The sequence below is a fragment of the chloroplast genome of Durio zibethinus (genome assembly GCF_047325235.1).
Source record: "Durio zibethinus chloroplast, complete genome".
Lineage (NCBI taxonomy): Eukaryota > Viridiplantae > Streptophyta > Magnoliopsida > Malvales > Malvaceae > Durio > Durio zibethinus.
In genome coordinates, this window is record NC_036829.1 from 120,001 (window position 1) to 140,000 (window position 20,000).

Below are 20,000 nucleotides of genomic sequence, written 5' to 3' on the forward strand. Positions count from 1 at the left end.
GGCTTATATAAAAGGAATGCTGTAAATATTCCAAAACAAGCTATACTCACTGAAAAAGTTGCATTTGTTAAAAATTGATACCAATCCTCAAAATCATTTGAATTTTGATGTAAAAGATTTATAGATGGAGTTAATAATTTGGATAATATATCCAAATGTATTCCTTCTTGATTAAAAGGAATTGCTATGGCTCCAACAAAAAAAGTAAATAGAACCAGTATAAGCATAGGAAATAACATAGTATTATCCGATTCATGAGGATAAGAAAAAGCCTTCTTGTAGCCAAAATTCGTAATAGTAATAAGAGCCCCTTTTTTTACATTACCACCAATTCTATATGGCTTCTCATTATTATTCATTGTTAATAAATTATTCATTGTTAATAAAGGGGATAAAGGAAAATTTCTGTTAATCATTGTTTGCTCTTCTTTTTTACCCCATAGTTTTATTGAATAGAAGGAGCTACCTTTTTTGCCACTATAATTTTGAAAATTAATGTTTAAATGTCCTTCAAAAGTAAGTAAATAGATCCGAAACATATAAAATGCTGTTAATCCGGCCGTGGACCAAGCTATTATTGCAAAAATCGGTGAATACAACCAACTGTCACTAAGAATTTCATCTTTGGACCAAAAACAAGCAAGGGGTGGAATACCACAAAGAGAAAGTGTACCCACTAAAAAAGCAATTTGTGTAATTGGCACATGCTTTCTTAAACCGCCCATAAAAACCATATTCTGGCTTTTATCTGGAGAATATCCAACAATAGCTTCCATGGAATGAATAATGGATCCGGATCCTAAAAACAACAATGCCTTCGAATAAGCATGAGTAATCAAATGAAATAAAGCGGCTCGATAAGACCCCATACCTAGAGCTACCATCATATAACCCAGTTGGGACATTGTAGAATAGGCTAAACCCCTCTTAATATCTTTTTGAGCAAGAGCTAAAGTAGCCCCTAATAATACTGTTATTATACCTATCAAAGATATTAGATTCATTATGTAAGGTATAACTATGAAAAGAGGAAGAAGGCGGGCTACAAGAAAAATTCCCGCTGCTACCATAGTGGCAGCATGTATAAGAGCCGAAATAGGAGTAGGCCCCTCCATGGCATCAGGTAACCATACATGAAGGGGAAACTGCGCAGATTTAGCAACTGCGCCGGCAAATAATAAAGAGGCACATAAAGTAACAAATAAAAAATGAACCTCATTATTATAAATCACGTTATTAAATATTTCGAACAAATCTTGAAATTCGAAACTTCCCGTTATCCAATAAAAACCTAAGATTCCTAATAATAAACCAAAATCGCCTATCCGATTAGTTACAAACGCTTTTTGACAAGCGTTTGCCGCAACAGGTCGTGTGAACCAAAACCCTATTAATAGATAAGAACACATTCCAACCAATTCCCAAAAAATATAAATTTGTATCAAATTAGAACTAGTAACTAATCCCAACATTGAAGTATTGAATAAACTCATATAAGCAAAAAATCTCAAATATCCTTGATCATGAGACATATAATTGTCACTATAAATAAGAACAAAAATTCCAACAGTAGTGATTAATATTGACATAATAGAGGTAAGTGAATCAATAAAGTAGCCAAACTCGAAAGAAAAATCATTATTGATGGTCCAAGACCATCCATATTGATAGATAGAACTTCTATTTATTTGCTGAATAGACAGATCGACCGAAAAAATCATAACTATACTTAACAATAAAATATTGGGAAAAGCCCACATACGACGAAGATTTTTTGTTGCCGTCGGAAAAAGTAGGAGTCCCATTCCTATTAAAATAGGAATTGGAAGTGGCACAAAAGGTATGATCCATGAATATTGATATGTATGCTCCATAAAAACTTTTTTCTTATTCTTTCTTAATTAATCGTTTCTGATTCACCGGCTCTTATCTCTTTTGATGGAAAGGGAGCAATAATACAATCAAGATATTACAAAGTTAACTGGAATTTTCTATTATTAATCTTTTAATCTTTCTCAAATATTTCAAAAATATTCAAATTTCGAAGTTAGAAGTAATCAAATGATATCACCGAGTTACTAATGGAAAAAAAAAATATTCTTTTTTTTTTTCAAAATTATGTATCCTTTAACAGATTAATTACGAGTCTCATTCGAATTTGATTGAAAATGAAAATTGGGCATACTCTCTCTTCGAGCTTGACCAATTACCAATTAATAGAAAAAAATTCAAGTTTGTTTTTTATTAGGTAAATAAAATGGTTTTTTTACATTTTTTTGTTTTGATGTATTTTTCGTGTATAAATGGAGATGTATAAATTATAAATGTAGGACGACAAAAAAAATAGGCAGAGATAGAGAAGGAAAGACTCTTTTTTACGTTTTTTTGATTTCATCAATTCAATTTATATATCATAATAGATCCTAATCTATCCTATAGATTTGAATGGAGATATAAAAAAGAAAGGTACCAATAAATTAAATACAAATTCTTCTTTTTTTCTGGATAGTGTATGGAATATAAATAAAAAAAGGTTATATCATATTTTTTTTTTTTTTTTTCTAGAATAGAAGCATTTTATGTTATTTTCCCATCTCTATTTAGTTCTTATGAAATTTATATAGTAGTATATAGATAATTATAATCTAGAAAATCTATAGGAATAGATAAATAATGACATAAAGACACCGATCATTTTGTTTTAAAAATAGATGTCTTTGACATCCAACTATAGCACTAAATAACCTTTTTTTTGAATGGCAGTTCCAAAAAAACGTACTTCTACATCAAAAAAGCGTATTCGAAAAAATGTTTGGAAAAAGAAAGGATATTGGGCGGCGTTGAAAGCTTTTTCATTATCGAGATCTATTTTTACGGGTAATTCAAAAAGTTTTTTTGTACGACAAATAATTTTTTTTTAATCTGAATTGGTTTAACTCGAATAAGATACAAAGGTTTTCTTTTTTGAATATCTTTTTTTTTTTCATTTCCGGGATGGGGATTCTCATTTTCCCCATCGCCCCATTTGGTATCTTAGTGTTATAATAATTTGTTATTTTTATAATATTCAATTTCAATTTATAATAATAAATAATTAAATAATTAAATAATAAAAATTTGTATATTTATACTATAGCTATATCGGAGCACATATATATAAGAGCTTTAACTGGGTTGTTGAAACTAATCCATTAAGTTTCAATTTTGTAACTTTATGAATCATTATTTCTCTGAATTACTATATATCCTTCCCTTGCTTTCAACCCAATTGAGAAAACTCCCTTTATAATTTAGTGGATATACAAATAATGTATCAATTTAAAATGATCTAAAAAAATTCTATGTTTGTATAAGAAGATGAATCAAGACATATTTTTAGAATTCGAAATTCGAAATACTTTTTTGAAGTATGGTACAATTATGACAGGAATCGAAACGCTTTTTATATAACGTAACGTGTACAACCCAATATCTAGTTGGTTTGATAAATCCTTAAAACGCAAAATCCTAACGATTAATACAAAGCTATGCAAATTACATAAATCTTTTGAAATCATTGGATGTGGTGCTGAAATTGTGATCTCTAAAAATAATATTTTTTCATTCATTTATTCATTCAATTGATAAGCATTTTTTTTTTTATAGATTCATAAAAATCATATAAAAGAATGAGAGATGAATCATTAAAAAATTAAAATGATAAAGAACATTTTTTTGTTGAATTCTATCTATGAATTGAAGTTACAACTAGTTAGTTTAGTTACAATAGAGGAGTTCTCTTTTAGGAAAACACAAACTATAAAATCTCTGTTGAAATAATTAAATATTAAATTATATTAAATTAAATATTAAATAAAAGGATAATTAAATAAAACGATAAATAATAAAGATTCTTTTTGAACCTTCAAATTGCTATTTAAACGAGTTTTTATTCATCAATTTAAATTAAATGCTTCTTTTACATTTTACATTGAATTGACCCCTTCACCTTCAATCTCGACGATTGAATAAAAAATGGCTTATTATGATTTCGAGCAAGCCGCTATGGTGAAATCGGTAGACACGCTGCTCTTAGGAAGCAGTGCTAGAGCATCTCGGTTCGAGTCCGAGTAGCGGCATAGTATCTTCTAAAAGAGATAGAATAAGTCCTATAATGAATTTAATTCCTGATTTCCATTCCATAAAATCTAGAAACCCTCGCTTTTTTCAGAATTCTTATGATTTTTTCAACTTTAGAGCATATATTAACTCATATATCCTTTTCGGTCGTTTCAATTGTAATTACAATTCATTTTTTAACCTTATTCTTATTAGTCGATGAAGTCGTAGGACTATATGATTCATCAGAAAAGGGCATGATAGTTACCTTTTTCTGTATAACAGGATTATTAGTCACTCGTTGGATTTATTCAGGACATTTCCCATTAAGTGATTTATATGAATCATTAATCTTTCTTTCATGGGGTTTCTCCCTTATTCATATGGTTTACTATTTTAAAAAGCGTAAAAATGATTTAAGCGCAATAACCGCACCAAGTGTTATTTTTACCCAAGGCTTTGCCACTTCGGGTCTTTTAACCAAAATGCATCAATCCGCAATATTAGCGCCTGCTCTCCAATCCCAGTGGTTAATGATGCACGTAAGTATGATGGTATTAGGCTATGCAGCTCTTTTATGTGGATCATTATTATCAGTAGCTCTTCTAGTCATTACATTTCGAAAAGCCATAAAAATTATTGGTAAAAACAATAATTTATTAAATCAGTCATTTTCGTTTGGCGAAATCCAATACATGAATGAAAGAAGCAATGTTTTATTAAACACTTATTTTCTTTCTTCTAAAAATTTTTACAGGTATCAATTGACTCAACAATTGGATCGTTGGAGTTATCGTATTATTAGTCTCGGGTTTATCTTTTTAACCATAGGAATTCTTTCGGGAGCCGTATGGGCTAATGAGGCGTGGGGATCATATTGGAATTGGGACCCAAAGGAAACTTGGGCATTTATTACTTGGACCGTATTCGCGATTTATTTACATACCCGAACAAATAAAAATTTGGAAGGTGTAAATTCCGCACTTGTGGCTTCTATGGGATTTCTTATAATTTGGATATGCTATTTTGGGGTCAATCTATTAGGAATAGGTTTACATAGTTATGGTTCATTTACATTAACATCTAATTGAATTGAATAAAAAGGCTAAGCCTAACAAATACTAAGATAGGACAGCGTATATATAAGAAAACTTATTGTAAGCTGTCAAGAACCTTTTGAATCACTCCACTACTTGATTCAAAAGGTTCTAACAAAAGCCAAAGATGTCTGATTAAAATTCAATTTAATTCTTTTACCTTTTTTTACTTAACTTAAACTTAAGAGAAGAAAAAAGACTTCTTTCTTTTTTTTTTCACTGTACAACGAACAATTTTAAAAATCATAGGATTACTTTTTGATTTTTTGTTTTATTCATCAAAACTATCTATAAAAATAATTATATAGAATAGTTTCGACCTTCTCACCTGATAATGAGATGACAAAATCCGGATAAATACCAATACCTATTACTGGTAGAAAGATAGAGATCGAAACAAATAACTCTCGTGGTCCAGAATCAAAAAAATAAGAACTTTGAGCATTAAATAGCTTGTATCCATAGAACATTTGACGTGACATAGATAATGAATAAATAGGAGTTAATATCATTCCAATTGACATTACGAAAGTAATTAGTATTTTTGGCATTAAAAAATATTTTTGGCTGGTAATTATTCCAAAAAAGACTATCAACTCTGCAACAAAACCACTCATGCCCGGTAATGCAAGAGAAGCCATCGATAAGATACTGAACATCGTAAATATTTTTGGAATCGGAATAGCCATTCCACCCATTTCGTCGAGATAAAAAAGACGCATTCTATCATAACTCGTTCCTGCCAAGAAAAAAAGTGCAGCACCGATAAATCCATGAGATATTATTTGTAAAATAGCTCCGTTGAGTCCCGTATCAGTTATAGAGCCAATTCCTATAATTATGAAACCCATATGAGATACGGAGGAATAGGCTATTCTTTTTTTTAAATTCCGTTGACCAAGAGATGTTGAAGCTGCATAAATTATTTGCATTGTACCCACTATTATCAACCAGGGAGAAAATATGGAATGAGCGTGGGGTAATAATTCCATATTGATGCGAACTAATCCATACGCTCCCATTTTTAATAAAATTCCGGCTAGAAGCATACAAGTACTGTAATGTGCCTCCCCATGGGTGTCTGGTAACCACGTATGTAAGGGTATAATCGGCGATTTGACAGCAAAAGCAATAAGAAATCCAATATAGAATATGATTTCCAGTGCGACAGGATACGATTGATTAGCTAATGTTTCAAAATTTAATGTTGGTTCATTAGAACCGTATAAACCGATACCCAAAACTCCTATTAATAAAAAAATGGAACCCCCCGCAGTGTACAAAATAAATTTTGTAGCCGAGTACAGACGTTTCTTTCCCCCCCACATGGATAGAAGTAGATAAACGGGAATTAATTCGAACTCCCACATGATGAAAAAAAGTAAAAGGTCTCGAGAAGAAAATGATCCTATTTGACCACTGTACATTGCTAGCATCAAGAAATGGAATAATCGCGAATCTCGAGTAACTGGCCAAGCCGCCAAAGTAGCTAAAGTAGTGATAAATCCTGTCAGTAAAATGGGCCCTATAGAAAGTCCATCTATTCCCAATCTCCAGTAAAAATCAAAAAAATTTATCCATTTATAATCTTCCTCCAGCTGGATTAATGGATCGTCCAATCGGAAATGATAACAAAATGCATAGGTTGTTAGAAGGAGTTCAAATATGCATATACACATAGTATACCACTTAATTAGCTTATTTCCTCTATGAGGAAGAAAGAAAATTAAAGAACCTGCAGATATTGGTAAAACTACAATTATTGTTAACCAAGGAAAATAATTCGTGGTAAAGACAAGATGCACTTGGACCAGAAAAACCCGTGCTCAAAAAAGATTTTTTTTGAGCACGGGTTTTTTCAGTAAAAAAAAAATCAAATGGATTCAAAATGTATTCAAGTGGGGTTTTCGGGAACGTATCAATAAGCTAGACCCATACTTCGAGTTGTTTCATGCCATAAATAAACTCGAACGCTCAAGAAATCTGTTGGACAAGCGGATTCACATCTCTTACAACCAACACAGTCTTCTGTTCTTGGAGCGGAAGCAATTTGCTTAGCTTTACATCCATCCCAAGGTATCATTTCTAACACATCGGTGGGGCAGGCTCGGACACATTGAGTACACCCTATACATGTATCATAAATTTTTACTGAATGTGACATGGGATCTATAATTTTTTGAACATCATAAAATTTCAATCTAGTAAACTTGTAAATGAATCATTATAGTTAAACACCAGATGAATCAACGATTTACCAGAAATTTTCTAATCAATTTCCTTCGGGATCAACTCATAAGAAAGGACCAAGATACTTTGATTTCTTACGTTTTCGAAAACATGATGTAGATTCCAACATATTGGACATGCTAATTCAAATTGGTGAATCTTATAATTTAATATTATTAATATTACTTATTCAACAAAGTTGATTGATTGATACGCGTTGATTTTCTGTTACGATAAATTGAGGAAACAATAGCTGATCCAATAGCTGCTTCAGCGGCTGCAATAGCTATAACAAAAATTGATAAAATATTTCCTTTTAATTGCCGACTATCAAAAAAATCAGAAAATGTTACAAAATTTATATTAACCGCATTCAGTATAAGTTCAAGACACATAAGGGCCCGAACCATATTTCGACTCGTGATCAATCCATAAATACCGATAGAAAATAAATAGGCACTCAAAACAAGTATATGTTCGAGCATCATTGACCAACTCCTTATCAATTTCGATTCATTTTAATATGAACAATAATTCAACGGATTTGATTGACTAGAATAGAATATAACAAAAAGAATATATTGGAAATATCTCGAATAAACGAATTTCTATTTTATATTTTATACACGAACAAGAATTCAAGGAAAATAGATGCGATAAGACAGAAAAAAGTTTAATTTGGATTGCTTGCTATTCCTAGTTAGAAAGATTTATTACTGACGAGCCACAGCAATTGCACCTATCAAAGCAACTAAAAGAATTAGTGAAATGAATTCAAATGGAAGAAAAAAATCTGTTGCTAAATGAATTCCAATTTGTTGACTATTACTTATCAAATCTTGTTCTATAATTTGGTTTGATCTTGTAGTCCAAATAATCCCGTACCATGATGTATCTAATATAGTAGTAATTAGCGAAACAAGAATACTTGTACAAATCAACGAAGTAAGGCCATTCCCAATGGTCCACAGATTAAAATTTTTATAATATTCTGAACCATTCATGAACATCACAGCAAATAGGATTAAAACATTTATGGCTCCCACATAAATAAGAAGCTGGGCAGCAGCTACAAAATGAGAATTTGAGAGAATATAGAATAAGGATATACAAACAAGAACCAATCCCAATGAAAAGGCAGAAAAAATTGGATTGGTAAGTAATACCACTCCCAGGCCCCCTAATATAAGACCCGATCCCAGAAAAACTAAAAGAAAATCGTGTATTGGTCCAGGCAAATCCATTATATGTAAAATAAGAGATAAATAAATCGAAATGCTTTTCATGATCTTATTGACCCGACCAGGAATTTTTTTTTTATGATACGTTCCTAATTGAATAAAATCCTAATCTATTAGGTGTGAATTGATCTAAGTACAATTATTGTTTCGTTTTTAATTCTTTTTTTTTGTTCGGTTCGAAAGGGTATTTTGTTTTTTGAAACTATATATTTCGAAATAATTACGAATATATTAATAGATTTTCAAGAAAAATGAATTCGAAATTCTTATCAACCAGTTAATTTGTAATTGAATTTTTATTTATTGACCAAACAAAGAGTAAAGGCCTCATTCTTTTAAGTCAAACCAAATATTCTTTTAACTTAAACCAAAACGGAACCTTAAAAGAATTGGAAATTTCTCTTTAATAGAATAGGAGGTTTACTTACTCAGTTTTTCTTTGAGGCGAATTCAAAATTGTTCGAATTGTATAATCGTCAATTACTGACATTGGTAAACGGCCCAAAGCAATTTGATTATAATTCAATTCGTGACGGTCGTAAGTAGAAAGTTCATATTCTTCAGTCATTGATAAACAATTTGTTGGACAATACTCAACGCAGTTACCACAAAATATACAAATTCCGAAATCAATACTGTAATTAAGCAATCGTTTTTTTCTAATATCCGTTTCAAATTTCCAATCAACAACAGGCAGATCTATAGGGCATACACGAACACATACTTCACAAGCAATGCATTTATCAAATTCAAAATGGATTCGCCCACGGAAACGCTCTGATGCGATTAATTTTTCATAAGGGTATTGAATAGTTACAGGTAAACGATTTGCGTGGGATAAGGTAATCATGAAACCTTGACCAATGTACCTTGCTGCTCGGACTGTTTGGTGGCCATAATTCATGAACCCAGTTACCATAGGGAACATATCGTGAATATCTATGAATAATTTTATGTTTGTTTCTTTCTCTTGTTTGAACCAAGTCATGAATCTCGTATTCTTTTTTTCTTTACAGTGAAAGAAGTTGGAAAGAAGTTGTTAATAATAGATTACCGAGAGAAATGGGTAAAAGAAATTTCCATCCAAGATTTAATAATTGGTCCATTCTTAACCTAGGTAAAGTCCATCTTGTTGCGATAGAAATAAACAAAAACAAATAAGTTTTAGCTAATGTAATAAAGATACCAATTGTCGTTCCAAAGATTCCATTCATTTTATTTATTTCAAATAGCTCAGGGACGAATACGTACGGAATGGAAATATTCCAACCCCCCAAGTAAAGAACTGTTACAAATAAGGAAGAAAGTAATAGATTTAGATAGGAAGCAACATAAAATAAACCAAATTTGATACCCGAATATTCGGTTTGATACCCTGCTACTAATTCTTCCTCGGCTTCTGGTAAATCAAAAGGTAATCTCTCACATTCTGCTAGAGAAGAAATTAGAAAAACGATAAACCCTATTGGCTGACGCCACAAATTCCATCCCCAAACCCCATATTTTGATTGCGCCTCAACTATATCAACTGTACTTGAGCTGTTAGATAATTATAGTCGATGATAACATCACTGTTCCCATCGCTAGTCCAAAACCGTACATGAGGTTTTCAACTCATACGGCTCCTCGTGGGTCACAAATAAATTTAAGGACCGAATCAGTATTATTTCTCTTCGTATGGTTGTAGAATAGATAGAGAAAAAATGGATTGGAAGGTCCAAAATTATACCAATGGAATTCTGTCTGCTATATTATGAAGAATAAAAAAAGTGCTTCTGAATTGATCTCGCCCGTTACTAATTTAAATTTTTATTTGTTGAGTAATAACTTAAGCCTTCAATAAAATACTTCTTGTAGAAATATCAATAGATATTTCAACCCATTGTTTTCGATTACGAAAAAAATTAAATATTACATTAGCTCATAAATCATGACACAGATTATATCTCTCTATATATATGAAAGAAAGAATAAAAAAAAAAAAAATATTTATTTTTTATTCTTTCTTTTTCGTTCCTATTCTTCTTTCTGATCTGAGAAAATTACGAATGGGGGCTTAAACTAAAAAATAGTAAAGGATTATTTCGTTCCTGATAGTCATTACTTTAATCGGTGGATAGGAGCATACTCTGGACCGGAATCGTGGGTAGTACTGCCTACTCATTTCTACTAATTTAAAGCCCCAATTAGTATTCTTTTTATGTTATCCAGAAATATCCTTTTTATATAATTTACATAATCTCCATTACTAATCCTTTGTGTATTTTGGTGTTCCTAACCATCCACTCATTTTTTTGTTCAATCCCCCGTTTGGTTTGGCAATACATGTATGGGAATCTATACAAAGGATAGCCAAAACTCTATACGGTTGATCTTTTGAGCCCGCTTCAAGCTAGATTGACTAATCAACCCGTCTTGGGGTAAAGACTTCTTCCACTTATGTTTTCTTCCACTTAACTCTTGTACATAGGAAATGAGATTAAATTTTTTTTTGTTTAATTTACTGCGAATTTATAAGCTGCTTTCTTTCACTCATATATAACTATCTAATTTAGTTTATCAACCTGAAGGATAATAAAATAACGAAGATATCTATTCAATCCATTCAGCTTATTTTATAGAACGAAAGGAATAGGGAAAAGAAAAGTTTATATTTCAACGAATCGCACGTAGAGATATTGATAAAACACATAGAGTTAATGGTATTTCATAACTAATCGATTGAGCAGCAGCTCGCAGACCACCTAAAAAGGAATATTTATTATTTGATCCGTATCCTGACATAAGAAGTCCAACAGGAGCAATACTTGAAATGGCAATCCATAAAAAAATACCGATATTGAGATCGGCTAAAATAAGGCGAGAGCTAAAAGGAATTACTGAAAAACTTAGTAAAATGGATATGACTGCTATAGACGGTCCAATACGGAATAAACGAGTATTTCCTCTAGATGGAAGAATATTCTCTTTGAAAAGCAGTTTTGTTCCATCTGCTAGAGCTTGAAGAATTCCCAAAGGGCCGGCGTATTCAGGCCCAATACGTTGTTGTATTCCTGCAGATATTTCTCTTTCTAACCATACAATTACTAGTACACCTATTGTGATTCCCAATACAAGAGTCAAAATAGGGACAAACATCCATATGATCCCATAGACCTCTTTTAAGGATTCCAATCTGTAAAAGGAATTGATATCTTCTACTTCTGTTGTATAAATTATCATTTCAACGATCAACTTCTCCCATAATGATATCTATGCTACCTAGTATCGTCATAATATCAGCCAATTTCATTCTTTTAACTAACTGAGGAAGAATTTGCAAATTGATAAAACCCGGCGGGCGAATTTTCCATCTCCAAGGAAAACCACTTTGATCTCCTATCAGAAAAATTCCTAATTCTCCCTTTGGGGCTTCCATTCTCGCATAAAGTTCTTGTCTCGGTAATTCAAATGTAGGAGAAGGTTTTTTACTAATGAATCGATATTCAAAATCATTCCATTCTGGATCCCTTTCTCGATCAAAACATCGGATTTCTAAATTCTCATAGGGACCCCCCGGAATTCCTTCCAGGGCCTGTTGAATTATTTTTATGGATTCCGTCATTTCACTGATTCGGACTAAATAACGAGCTAATGAATCTCCTTCTTTTTGCCACTGGATTTCCCAATCAAATTCGTCGTAACACTCATAATGATCAACTTTACGAAGATCCCATTTGATTCCAGAGGCTCGTAGCATTGGGCCGGATAGACCCCAATTTATTGCTTCTTCTCCACCAATAACCCCTACCCCTTCAACTCGTTCTAAAAAAATAGGATTTCGCGTAATAAGTTTTTGATATTCAACAATTCCTGTTAAAAAATAATCACAGAAATCCAAACATTTATCTATCCAGCCATAGGGTAGATCGGCCGCTACTCCTCCGATACGAAAATAATTATGCATCATTCTCATACCGGTGGCAGCTTCGAATAGATCATATACTAATTCTCTTTCTCTGAAAATATAGAAAAAGGGGGTCTGTGCACCAATATCGGCCATAAAAGGTCCAAGCCATAATAGATGAGAAGCTATACGACTCAACTCCAACATAATTACTCTGATATAGCTGGCTCTTTTAGGGACTTGAATATTGCCCAATTGTTCTGGTCCATTTACGGTTATTGCTTCCGTGAACATAGTGGCTAAATAATCCCAACGTGTTACATAAGGCAAATATTGTATAATTGTTCGGTTTTCCGCAATTTTTTCCATTCCTCTGTGTAAATAACCTAATATTGGTTCACAGTCAACAACATCTTCACCATCTAGAGTAACGATGAGACGAAGAACACCGTGCATTGATGGGTGGTGAGGTCCCATATTGACTATCATAAGGTCTTTTTCTGTAGCTGATAGATTCATAAGTTTTTCCTCGATTCATTCTTACATGAATTGTTGAAAACGAAAAGAAGTACATCAAAATGAAAAATATAATAAATCGACTAATTCAATCAAATTAACGATTTTTTGATTCCCGAATATCCAACTCACTAATTAATTCTTTATAACGTATGTTATTTTTCTTTGATAAATAAGACAGAAGCCGTTGACGTTTTCCTAGAATTTTACGTAGACCTCTCTGAGATAAATAGTCTTTTTTGTGCAATTCCAAATGTGAAGTAAGTCTTCGTATCTTATTGGTGAAACTGACTATTTGAAATTCAACGGACCCCTTGTTTTCTTCTTTTTTTTCTTGAAAAATAACTGAGATGAATGAATTTTTTACCATAAAACAAAAATTTCTCTCCCCCTTTTTTTGAATGTGAATTTTACTGATCAGTAATAATAATAATACCATTCATTTTAATATGCACAATGATTTTAAGTTCGTTATGAACTTTATAATTTTTTCAAATAAAATTAATCAATCCGGTTTTCAATCATAATATATGGAAAAATGTACCATTGACGAATTTTCAAACGCGGATACATATGTATCCTTACCATACTGAAACGACTGCCATTATTACTATTAAACCAATAGCGATTCATACAAGCTAAATCTTCTAATCGATAATTGGGCCAAAGAAAGAACTTTAATTTAATTAGTTTCTTTTTATCACTATCAAGATGTTTGTTTTTATTCAAAACTTGACCACAGTTTTTTACATTATTTAAAAATACTGGATTTCTATGCATACCATTTTTATCCCTTGAATTGAAAGAAATTCGAATTCGCAATTCTCTCCGGTGGTTAGGGGATAAAATATTTTCAGGAATAAACAAATCATAATGATTTTTGTCTTTATTTTCAGTCATTTTTTGATGTCTTGCAATGGATTCATCAAAATTATTTTTTTCAATATAGTTTTTTTTTTTGCGTCTTTTTTTTTTTTTGCGTCTTTGATTAATTTCATGTTTATTTTTATGAACCAATGAAATACTTATAGTTTGATATAGAATAAATTGTCCATCAATTTCTACATACCGGCGAATTGGTTCGATAATCAATACTCCTTTTTTGAGTAGGTATTGATAAGTTAAAAGTAACTTATCCGCCGAATCCATCAAAATATCCAGATTCGTTCCTCCTCTTCTAACAGAGTATAGAAAAGTTTCATTCATATTTATCAGGCCAAGAATGAAAGAATATGCTTTGATATTTTTGATTATTTTTTCATCGAAAGAATCAGCATCCCATCCGAATTGAAAATACAAATACTTTTGTAGGAATAAACGAGCTTCTCTCTTGCTCTCGTCTTCCTTTCTATGTTTTTTTGATTTACCAGAATCTTCTTCAACATCTTTTTCTTGATTGTCTGATTTACCTTTTTCTTGATCTGATTTACCTTTTTCTTGATTGGATGATTTACCTTTTTCTTGATTGGATGATTTACCTTTTTCTTGATTGTATGATTTACCTTTTTCTTGATTGGATGATTTACCATAATCTTCTTCAACATCTTTTTCTTGATTGTATGATTTACCTTTTTCTTGATTGGATGATTTACCTTTTTCTTGATTGGATGATTTACCATAATCTTCTTCAACATCTTTTTCTTGATTTGAGAGAACGGATCTAAATTTTCTTTTTTTTTTTGCATCTGATACAAGATCCTCTTTTTTTCCATTAAAATTAAAATTGAAAAGAAGTAGTTTTATTGGTATGATCCATGGTTCAACCTTATATGCATTATATAGTAGCACAAATTCTGGGAAGAACCAAAGTTCCAGATTCGATATTTGATAATTATTAAAATTATTAATCACAGTCTTAATATTTTTCTTACTCTTGGTACTGGTTTTCTTACTCTTGGTACTGGTCTTCTTACTCTTGGTACTGGTATCGACCCAGGACTCAATATCGGTCTTATTTCTAAGACAAAAATTAAGAATTCTCCAATTAAAAAATTTTCTATGCGAAAATTTCCCCGTTTTCCCCGTTTTCCCCGTTAGATAATTATGGATAGGAATATCCCCCAATATATCAAAAAATTTTCGTTTATCCATGTTGTAATTATAAGGAATCTCTTCCCTCTTATTTACTTGTAATGGTGATCCATAAGTATATGAGTCCCTCATATCTTGATATATAATAAATATATATGATAATAAATTATATCTATAGTGTTTTTTAAAATTATCTTTTTTATATTTTTGTTCTTGATTCCGTTTTTGTTCTTGATTCAGTTTATATTCTTGATTCAGTAATGAATTCGCTTGAAAATCATTTTTTTTTTCGTAATGTATTAATCTTTCTTTTTCATCTGAATCCCATTTTGTTAAATCTTTATTTTGAGCCATATAGTGTTGATTGACTCTATTTCGCCATTGTTCTGGTACTAATCTAAGCCATATACTCTGAACTAAATCGTATTGATAATCGTATTGATAATGACTCCTTAACCAGTTTTTCCATTCCTTTATTCCAGAGATTTTTTGTCTTAACCCATAATGATGTTTTAATTGGGAATGAGATATTCCTTGTTCTTCAAAATAATCTTTTATTTCATTTTTAAGAAAAAGAGATGTTCCGTGATATTGAAGGATAGGTTTGAATTTAATAACTTGGGTTTGTGATAATTTGTAAAATACATATGCTTGTGAGAGGGAGGATAAGTCACAAAAAGCTTTTGCATTTTTATTTCTAATATTCGAAAGTGAGTTTTTTATATTTTTTATAGTTGAAATAAAATGAATTGTATTTTTATTTGGTTTATTAATTCTTTCTTGATTTGCTTCATTATTGTAAATGAATTTATCAATCATTTTTTTTGTTGATTCAAGAAAAAGTTGTGGATTGGGTCTTGGAATATTAATGATATATTTAATGATATATAGAAAAATATCTATGTATATCTTTTGAATAAAAAGTTTTATAAATAAATAGAATTTACGGATTAATCGAATATTTCTTCTTTTTAATATTTTCCAAAATTTTTTTGATGATTCTAATTTCTTGTCTTTTATAATTTTTTCTATTTGATTTTTGATTGTGTTTGTTCTCTCAGTCAGATCTTTTATCTTTTTTTCTGTTAATGAATAATTTGTCCGCTCCATAGATTGAATTTGAAGGGATGATTCGTCAATCATCTTATTACTGATTATCGAATCTTTTTTAGTTTCGCCCAAATCTTTTTTAGTTTCGCCCAATTCTTCTCTCAACTCCAAAACTGGATTTCTTTTTGAAAGTTTTTTTATTATTCCCTTTACAAATGGAATTTTTGTTTCTCCTGAGACTTTTCGAAACAATTTTTTTCCTTTTTTAAAAATTTTCCATTTTTCACTTTTTTTTTCTAGTTCGTTAAAAATAGGCTGAAAAAACGAAGGCCGTCTTCGAGGAGGACCGCAAGGTAAGTCACTTTCCAGTCCACAAGCTGTTAAAAAGCAAAAATCATTCTTTTTAACTTTCTTTTTTTTCATTGGATCTTTATGCTTTTTTTTCATTGGATCTTTATGCTTTTTTTTCATTGGATCTTTATGAGAGGGTTTCAGTTTAGATCCGCGCCAAGGTTTCAGGCGAAAAGGATATAGGATCTTGATCTGGATACCTTCTGATAACCAATTTTTTGGAAAGTCTTTTGTGGAGAATTGAAGACCATTATAAGTGCATTTAACATGTATTTCTCGCTTCCAACCCTTGAAATCCGTGGACCACTCAGGAATTTGAAATAATAATATACGGACAATGTTTTTAGCTATTATCAATGAAGGTAATAGAATATATTTTCTAAAAATCGATTGGGCTATTAACATGATGCCCCTTGGTCCTTGACCAAAAAAGACGATATCCCAAAATTCTGCTGCGTCCAGCAGGAAGTCATCTGCCTCTGACTCTTGTCTTCTTTTTTCTTTCTCTTTTTTGTCTCCTTTTTGTATCTCTTCTATGCTTTCTCTTCTTTTTTCTTCCTCTTTGTCTCTTTCTTGTATCTTTTCTATGCTTTCTCTTATCTCTTCGTCTTCTTCTCTTATGTCCTCCTCATTTTCTGTATAATCAGAAATTTGTGATTCTTTGTTTTTCCATATCCAATTTCGAGATATTAGTTTTATCAGCCAAGAAATATCAGAATACAAAGATCTGAACACTCTGAAGAAGAGGCTGTCTACTCTGTCAAAAAAAAGTGGGGAATGCACATTTGATTGAAACAGTTCCCCATTAATTATTTTACGTCTTTGGGCACGCACGGCACCTTTTATTATGTCTCGACGAAAATTCGGTTCTGGCGAATATTCCATCAAAGATAGGTCGTTTTCTATATCGTTTGGTAGAAAAAAATCATCCTTTAACTCCTCCTTAGAAAAAACTATTGCGTACCGGAAGATTCTTGAACGAATTGCATAATCTGTTATCATGTGTTCCTCGCCTCCTCTATGGTGTTGTTCGAAAATGTCGAGTAGTTTGTATGACCATCGAGGAACTTCTTTACTTATTTCTTTTATTCCATTAGATTTTTTTATAATTGTTTGATTGTCGGGATTAGTTATAACTATATTGCATAAAAATTTCAAAATTTTGACTCGATCCTCGGAATCGATATTTCCCTGTTCATCTTCTGTTTCTGTCAATAAAGAAAGTTCTTTTTCTGTTGATAATGATTTGAGTGTATCTATTGTCTGTTCATCTTCTGTCAATAAAGAAAGTTCTTTTTCTGTTGATAATGATTTGAGTGTATCTATTGTCTGTTCATCTTCTGTCAATAAAGAAAGTTCTTTTTCTGTTGATAATGATTTGAGTGTATCTATTGTCTGTTCAAATTCGTAATAATCAGTAGCAAGAAGTATAACATGAATCTTATTTATCCAAAACGGATCCGTGTTTGTTTTTTCACTTAAAGGTGAAAACAATTTTTTGATTCTTCCGCGGTAGGGTCCCTGCAAGAAAGGATCATATATTTTAGGCAAGTATTTTATTTTAGTTTCATTATTAGTTTCATTATTAGTTTCATTATTAGTTTCATTATTTCTTTTAGTTTCATTATTTCTTTTAGTTTCATTATTTCTTTTAGTTTCATTATTAGTTTCATTATTAGTTTCATTATTAGTTTCATTATTTCTTTTAATTTCATTATTTCTTTTAGTTTCATTATTAGTTTCATTATTAGTTTCATTATTAGTTTCAGTAGTAGTTTCTTCATTATTAGTTTCATTATTAGTTTCATTATTAGTTTCATTATTAGTTTCTTCATTCGTTTCATAATTAGAAAATCGAGTCCTTTTTTCAAGTATGCCCAGATCAAAAGATTCCTTATATAAATATTCCTTATCCAAATATTCGACTCTCTTTATAAACTCCTTACTTAAATTTATTCTTTTTAGTTCATTGATAAAACTCCAATCAGTATACGATTCGTCAGAAAACAATTCTTCTGGTGTGAAAAAATCTATTTGTTTTTGTACCATTTCTCCAAAAGCTGCTAAACTAGGTGGATATGTAAAAGAGATTTTTTCTTTTCCATCACTTCGACATGTATAAAAAAAATATTGTGACATTTCATTTTTTAGAGCATTGTCAAACCGATTATTTTTTATATATCGCCAAGGTCGATTCCGTTGTTTATAATCAAAAATAAGCGTCACAAGAGGTTTTTCAAACCATAATAATTTTTTATATTCTTTTTTTTCTGATATTATTTCTAACTTCGAATTTTCCTGATTCCCATCCAGATAAGAAGTTTCATAAACTGGGCTATTTTTATAGTCGGTCTCTTTCGAAAAAGGGTAATAAGAAAGATTTTCTTTGGTGGATACCTGTTCCTCCCCCCCTTTGGAAATAGTTTCTATTTCTATGTTTGTTTCTTCCTCCCTTTCCTCCAATTCCTTCAATTCCTCCAATTCCTGCCCTTTTCTTCGGCTTTGATGAATTCCTGTCAGTTTCTTAGTCAGCATGTGTGACGGTTTTCTACCTATAGAGTAAAGACAGGTAATAAAAAAGAGAAGAGTAAAGATTCGAGGAATAGACTTTGTAAGTTCGAATATAAGATGCCTATTAGATCGAATAACTATATAATACCTAAGAAAAGTCCTTTTTTGTATCCAGGCTAATACCACTCCAACCCATTTCATTAATAAAATTTTTTGTATCCAGACTAATACCAATCCAACCCATTTCATTAATAAAATATGACCAATTAAAAAACCAACAAAACTACTTATTACAAATAACATATTGGTGTTGTATCGAAACATATAAATGTTGACTAATCTGGCTAACATTGGACTTGGTAAAATGAAATGGTTGACTAATTGAAAAATTAAATTATGCAGGAATACACATTGAATCCTAAGATTACGCATTGAATTTCCGGCAGTCTCTCCTGCATAATAATCAAAAAAATCAAAATAGTCTTTGTCATTGTTCCAGAAGTAATAAAACCAAAGATACGGTAGAACTAGGACATTTAGTAGATGAGGTCTAATCAATGCTAAATGCAGAGGCTCATAGTAGATCGATATGAACAGCATGAGCTGTCCCATAAGAAAGCCAGTTGTTGCTGCTGCCCTCTTCTCGTTTCCTTCTTCTCCTTGTTCCATAACCCAAGTTTGTACAAGGAGGAGATAAGAGGGACCTAGGGATAATGTGGTCAGAAATCCATAATAGAGTCCGACCACAAGGACTGACAGGACTGAATTGATTATCCTCATGAATAAGGATATTAGATTACTCGGTATAAACGATTTGAAAATCATAAGAAACCCCCTAATTTTTTTTTTTTTGTTTTTTTTTTTTCTGGATTATTCATTATTATATGATATTATTCTCATATGATTATTCATTTTGTCAATATAGTTTTTTTTTTTTTGCGTCTTTGATTAATTTGATGTTTATTTTTATGAACCAATGAAATACTTATA

General features: G+C 31.1%; 12 protein-coding genes and 1 non-coding gene across 13 annotated transcripts in view; 3 read left to right on the top strand and 10 right to left on the bottom strand. All coding sequences in view use genetic code 11, as the record gives it.

Moving 5' to 3' along the window:
• The window catches only part of ndhF (NADH dehydrogenase subunit 5), a 2,250-nt gene extending 376 nt beyond the window's left edge, over window positions 1–1,874 (bottom strand). The window contains exon 1 of the mRNA in view: window positions 1–1,874. This exon is cut by the window's left edge and continues 376 nt beyond it. Coding sequence (YP_009457908.1) covers window positions 1–1,874 — 1,874 coding nt within the window.
• An 882-nt stretch (window positions 1,875–2,756) lies between these two features.
• rpl32 (ribosomal protein L32) lies at window positions 2,757–2,921 on the top strand. The gene has a single exon. It carries the CDS (start codon window positions 2,757–2,759, stop codon window positions 2,919–2,921), a length of 165 nt encoding a protein of 54 aa, YP_009457909.1.
• Window positions 2,922–4,038: 1,117 nt separating this feature from the next.
• On the top strand, window positions 4,039–4,118 carry trnL-UAG. The gene has a single exon. It is a non-coding gene; the product is annotated as a tRNA-Leu (tRNA).
• A 99-nt stretch (window positions 4,119–4,217) lies between these two features.
• ccsA (cytochrome c biogenesis/heme attachment protein) lies at window positions 4,218–5,189 on the top strand. Its single transcript has one exon. It carries the CDS (start codon window positions 4,218–4,220, stop codon window positions 5,187–5,189), a length of 972 nt encoding a protein of 323 aa, YP_009457910.1.
• A 290-nt stretch (window positions 5,190–5,479) lies between these two features.
• On the bottom strand, window positions 5,480–6,982 carry ndhD (NADH dehydrogenase ND4 subunit). Its single transcript is given in 1 exon segment — window positions 5,480–6,982. A coding segment is annotated over 1 exon segment (1,503 nt).
• A 131-nt stretch (window positions 6,983–7,113) lies between these two features.
• psaC (photosystem I subunit VII) lies at window positions 7,114–7,359 on the bottom strand. Its single transcript has one exon. It carries the CDS (start codon window positions 7,357–7,359, stop codon window positions 7,114–7,116), a length of 246 nt encoding a protein of 81 aa, YP_009457912.1.
• Window positions 7,360–7,606: 247 nt separating this feature from the next.
• On the bottom strand, window positions 7,607–7,912 carry ndhE (NADH dehydrogenase subunit 4L). The gene has a single exon. The coding sequence runs from the start codon at window positions 7,910–7,912 to the stop codon at window positions 7,607–7,609; it is 306 nt and encodes a 101-aa protein (YP_009457913.1).
• A 225-nt stretch (window positions 7,913–8,137) lies between these two features.
• ndhG (NADH dehydrogenase subunit 6) lies at window positions 8,138–8,668 on the bottom strand. Its single transcript has one exon. The coding sequence runs from the start codon at window positions 8,666–8,668 to the stop codon at window positions 8,138–8,140; it is 531 nt and encodes a 176-aa protein (YP_009457914.1).
• A 421-nt stretch (window positions 8,669–9,089) lies between these two features.
• On the bottom strand, window positions 9,090–9,593 carry ndhI (NADH dehydrogenase subunit I). The gene has a single exon. The coding sequence runs from the start codon at window positions 9,591–9,593 to the stop codon at window positions 9,090–9,092; it is 504 nt and encodes a 167-aa protein (YP_009457915.1).
• Window positions 9,594–9,675: 82 nt separating this feature from the next.
• On the bottom strand, window positions 9,676–11,887 carry ndhA (NADH dehydrogenase subunit 1). Its single transcript has 2 exons — window positions 11,336–11,887; window positions 9,676–10,215 (listed from the first exon to the last, which is right to left on the bottom strand). The coding sequence occupies exons 1-2, from the start codon at window positions 11,885–11,887 to the stop codon at window positions 9,676–9,678; spliced, it is 1,092 nt and encodes a 363-aa protein (YP_009457916.1).
• Window position 11,888: 1 nt separating this feature from the next.
• On the bottom strand, window positions 11,889–13,070 carry ndhH (NADH dehydrogenase subunit 7). The gene has a single exon. It carries the CDS (start codon window positions 13,068–13,070, stop codon window positions 11,889–11,891), a length of 1,182 nt encoding a protein of 393 aa, YP_009457917.1.
• A 94-nt stretch (window positions 13,071–13,164) lies between these two features.
• On the bottom strand, window positions 13,165–13,437 carry rps15 (ribosomal protein S15). Its single transcript has one exon. The coding sequence runs from the start codon at window positions 13,435–13,437 to the stop codon at window positions 13,165–13,167; it is 273 nt and encodes a 90-aa protein (YP_009457918.1).
• A 131-nt stretch (window positions 13,438–13,568) lies between these two features.
• ycf1 (hypothetical chloroplast RF1) lies at window positions 13,569–19,835 on the bottom strand. The gene has a single exon. It carries the CDS (start codon window positions 19,833–19,835, stop codon window positions 13,569–13,571), a length of 6,267 nt encoding a protein of 2,088 aa, YP_009457919.1.
• Between the last annotated feature and the right edge of the window lie 165 nt (window positions 19,836–20,000).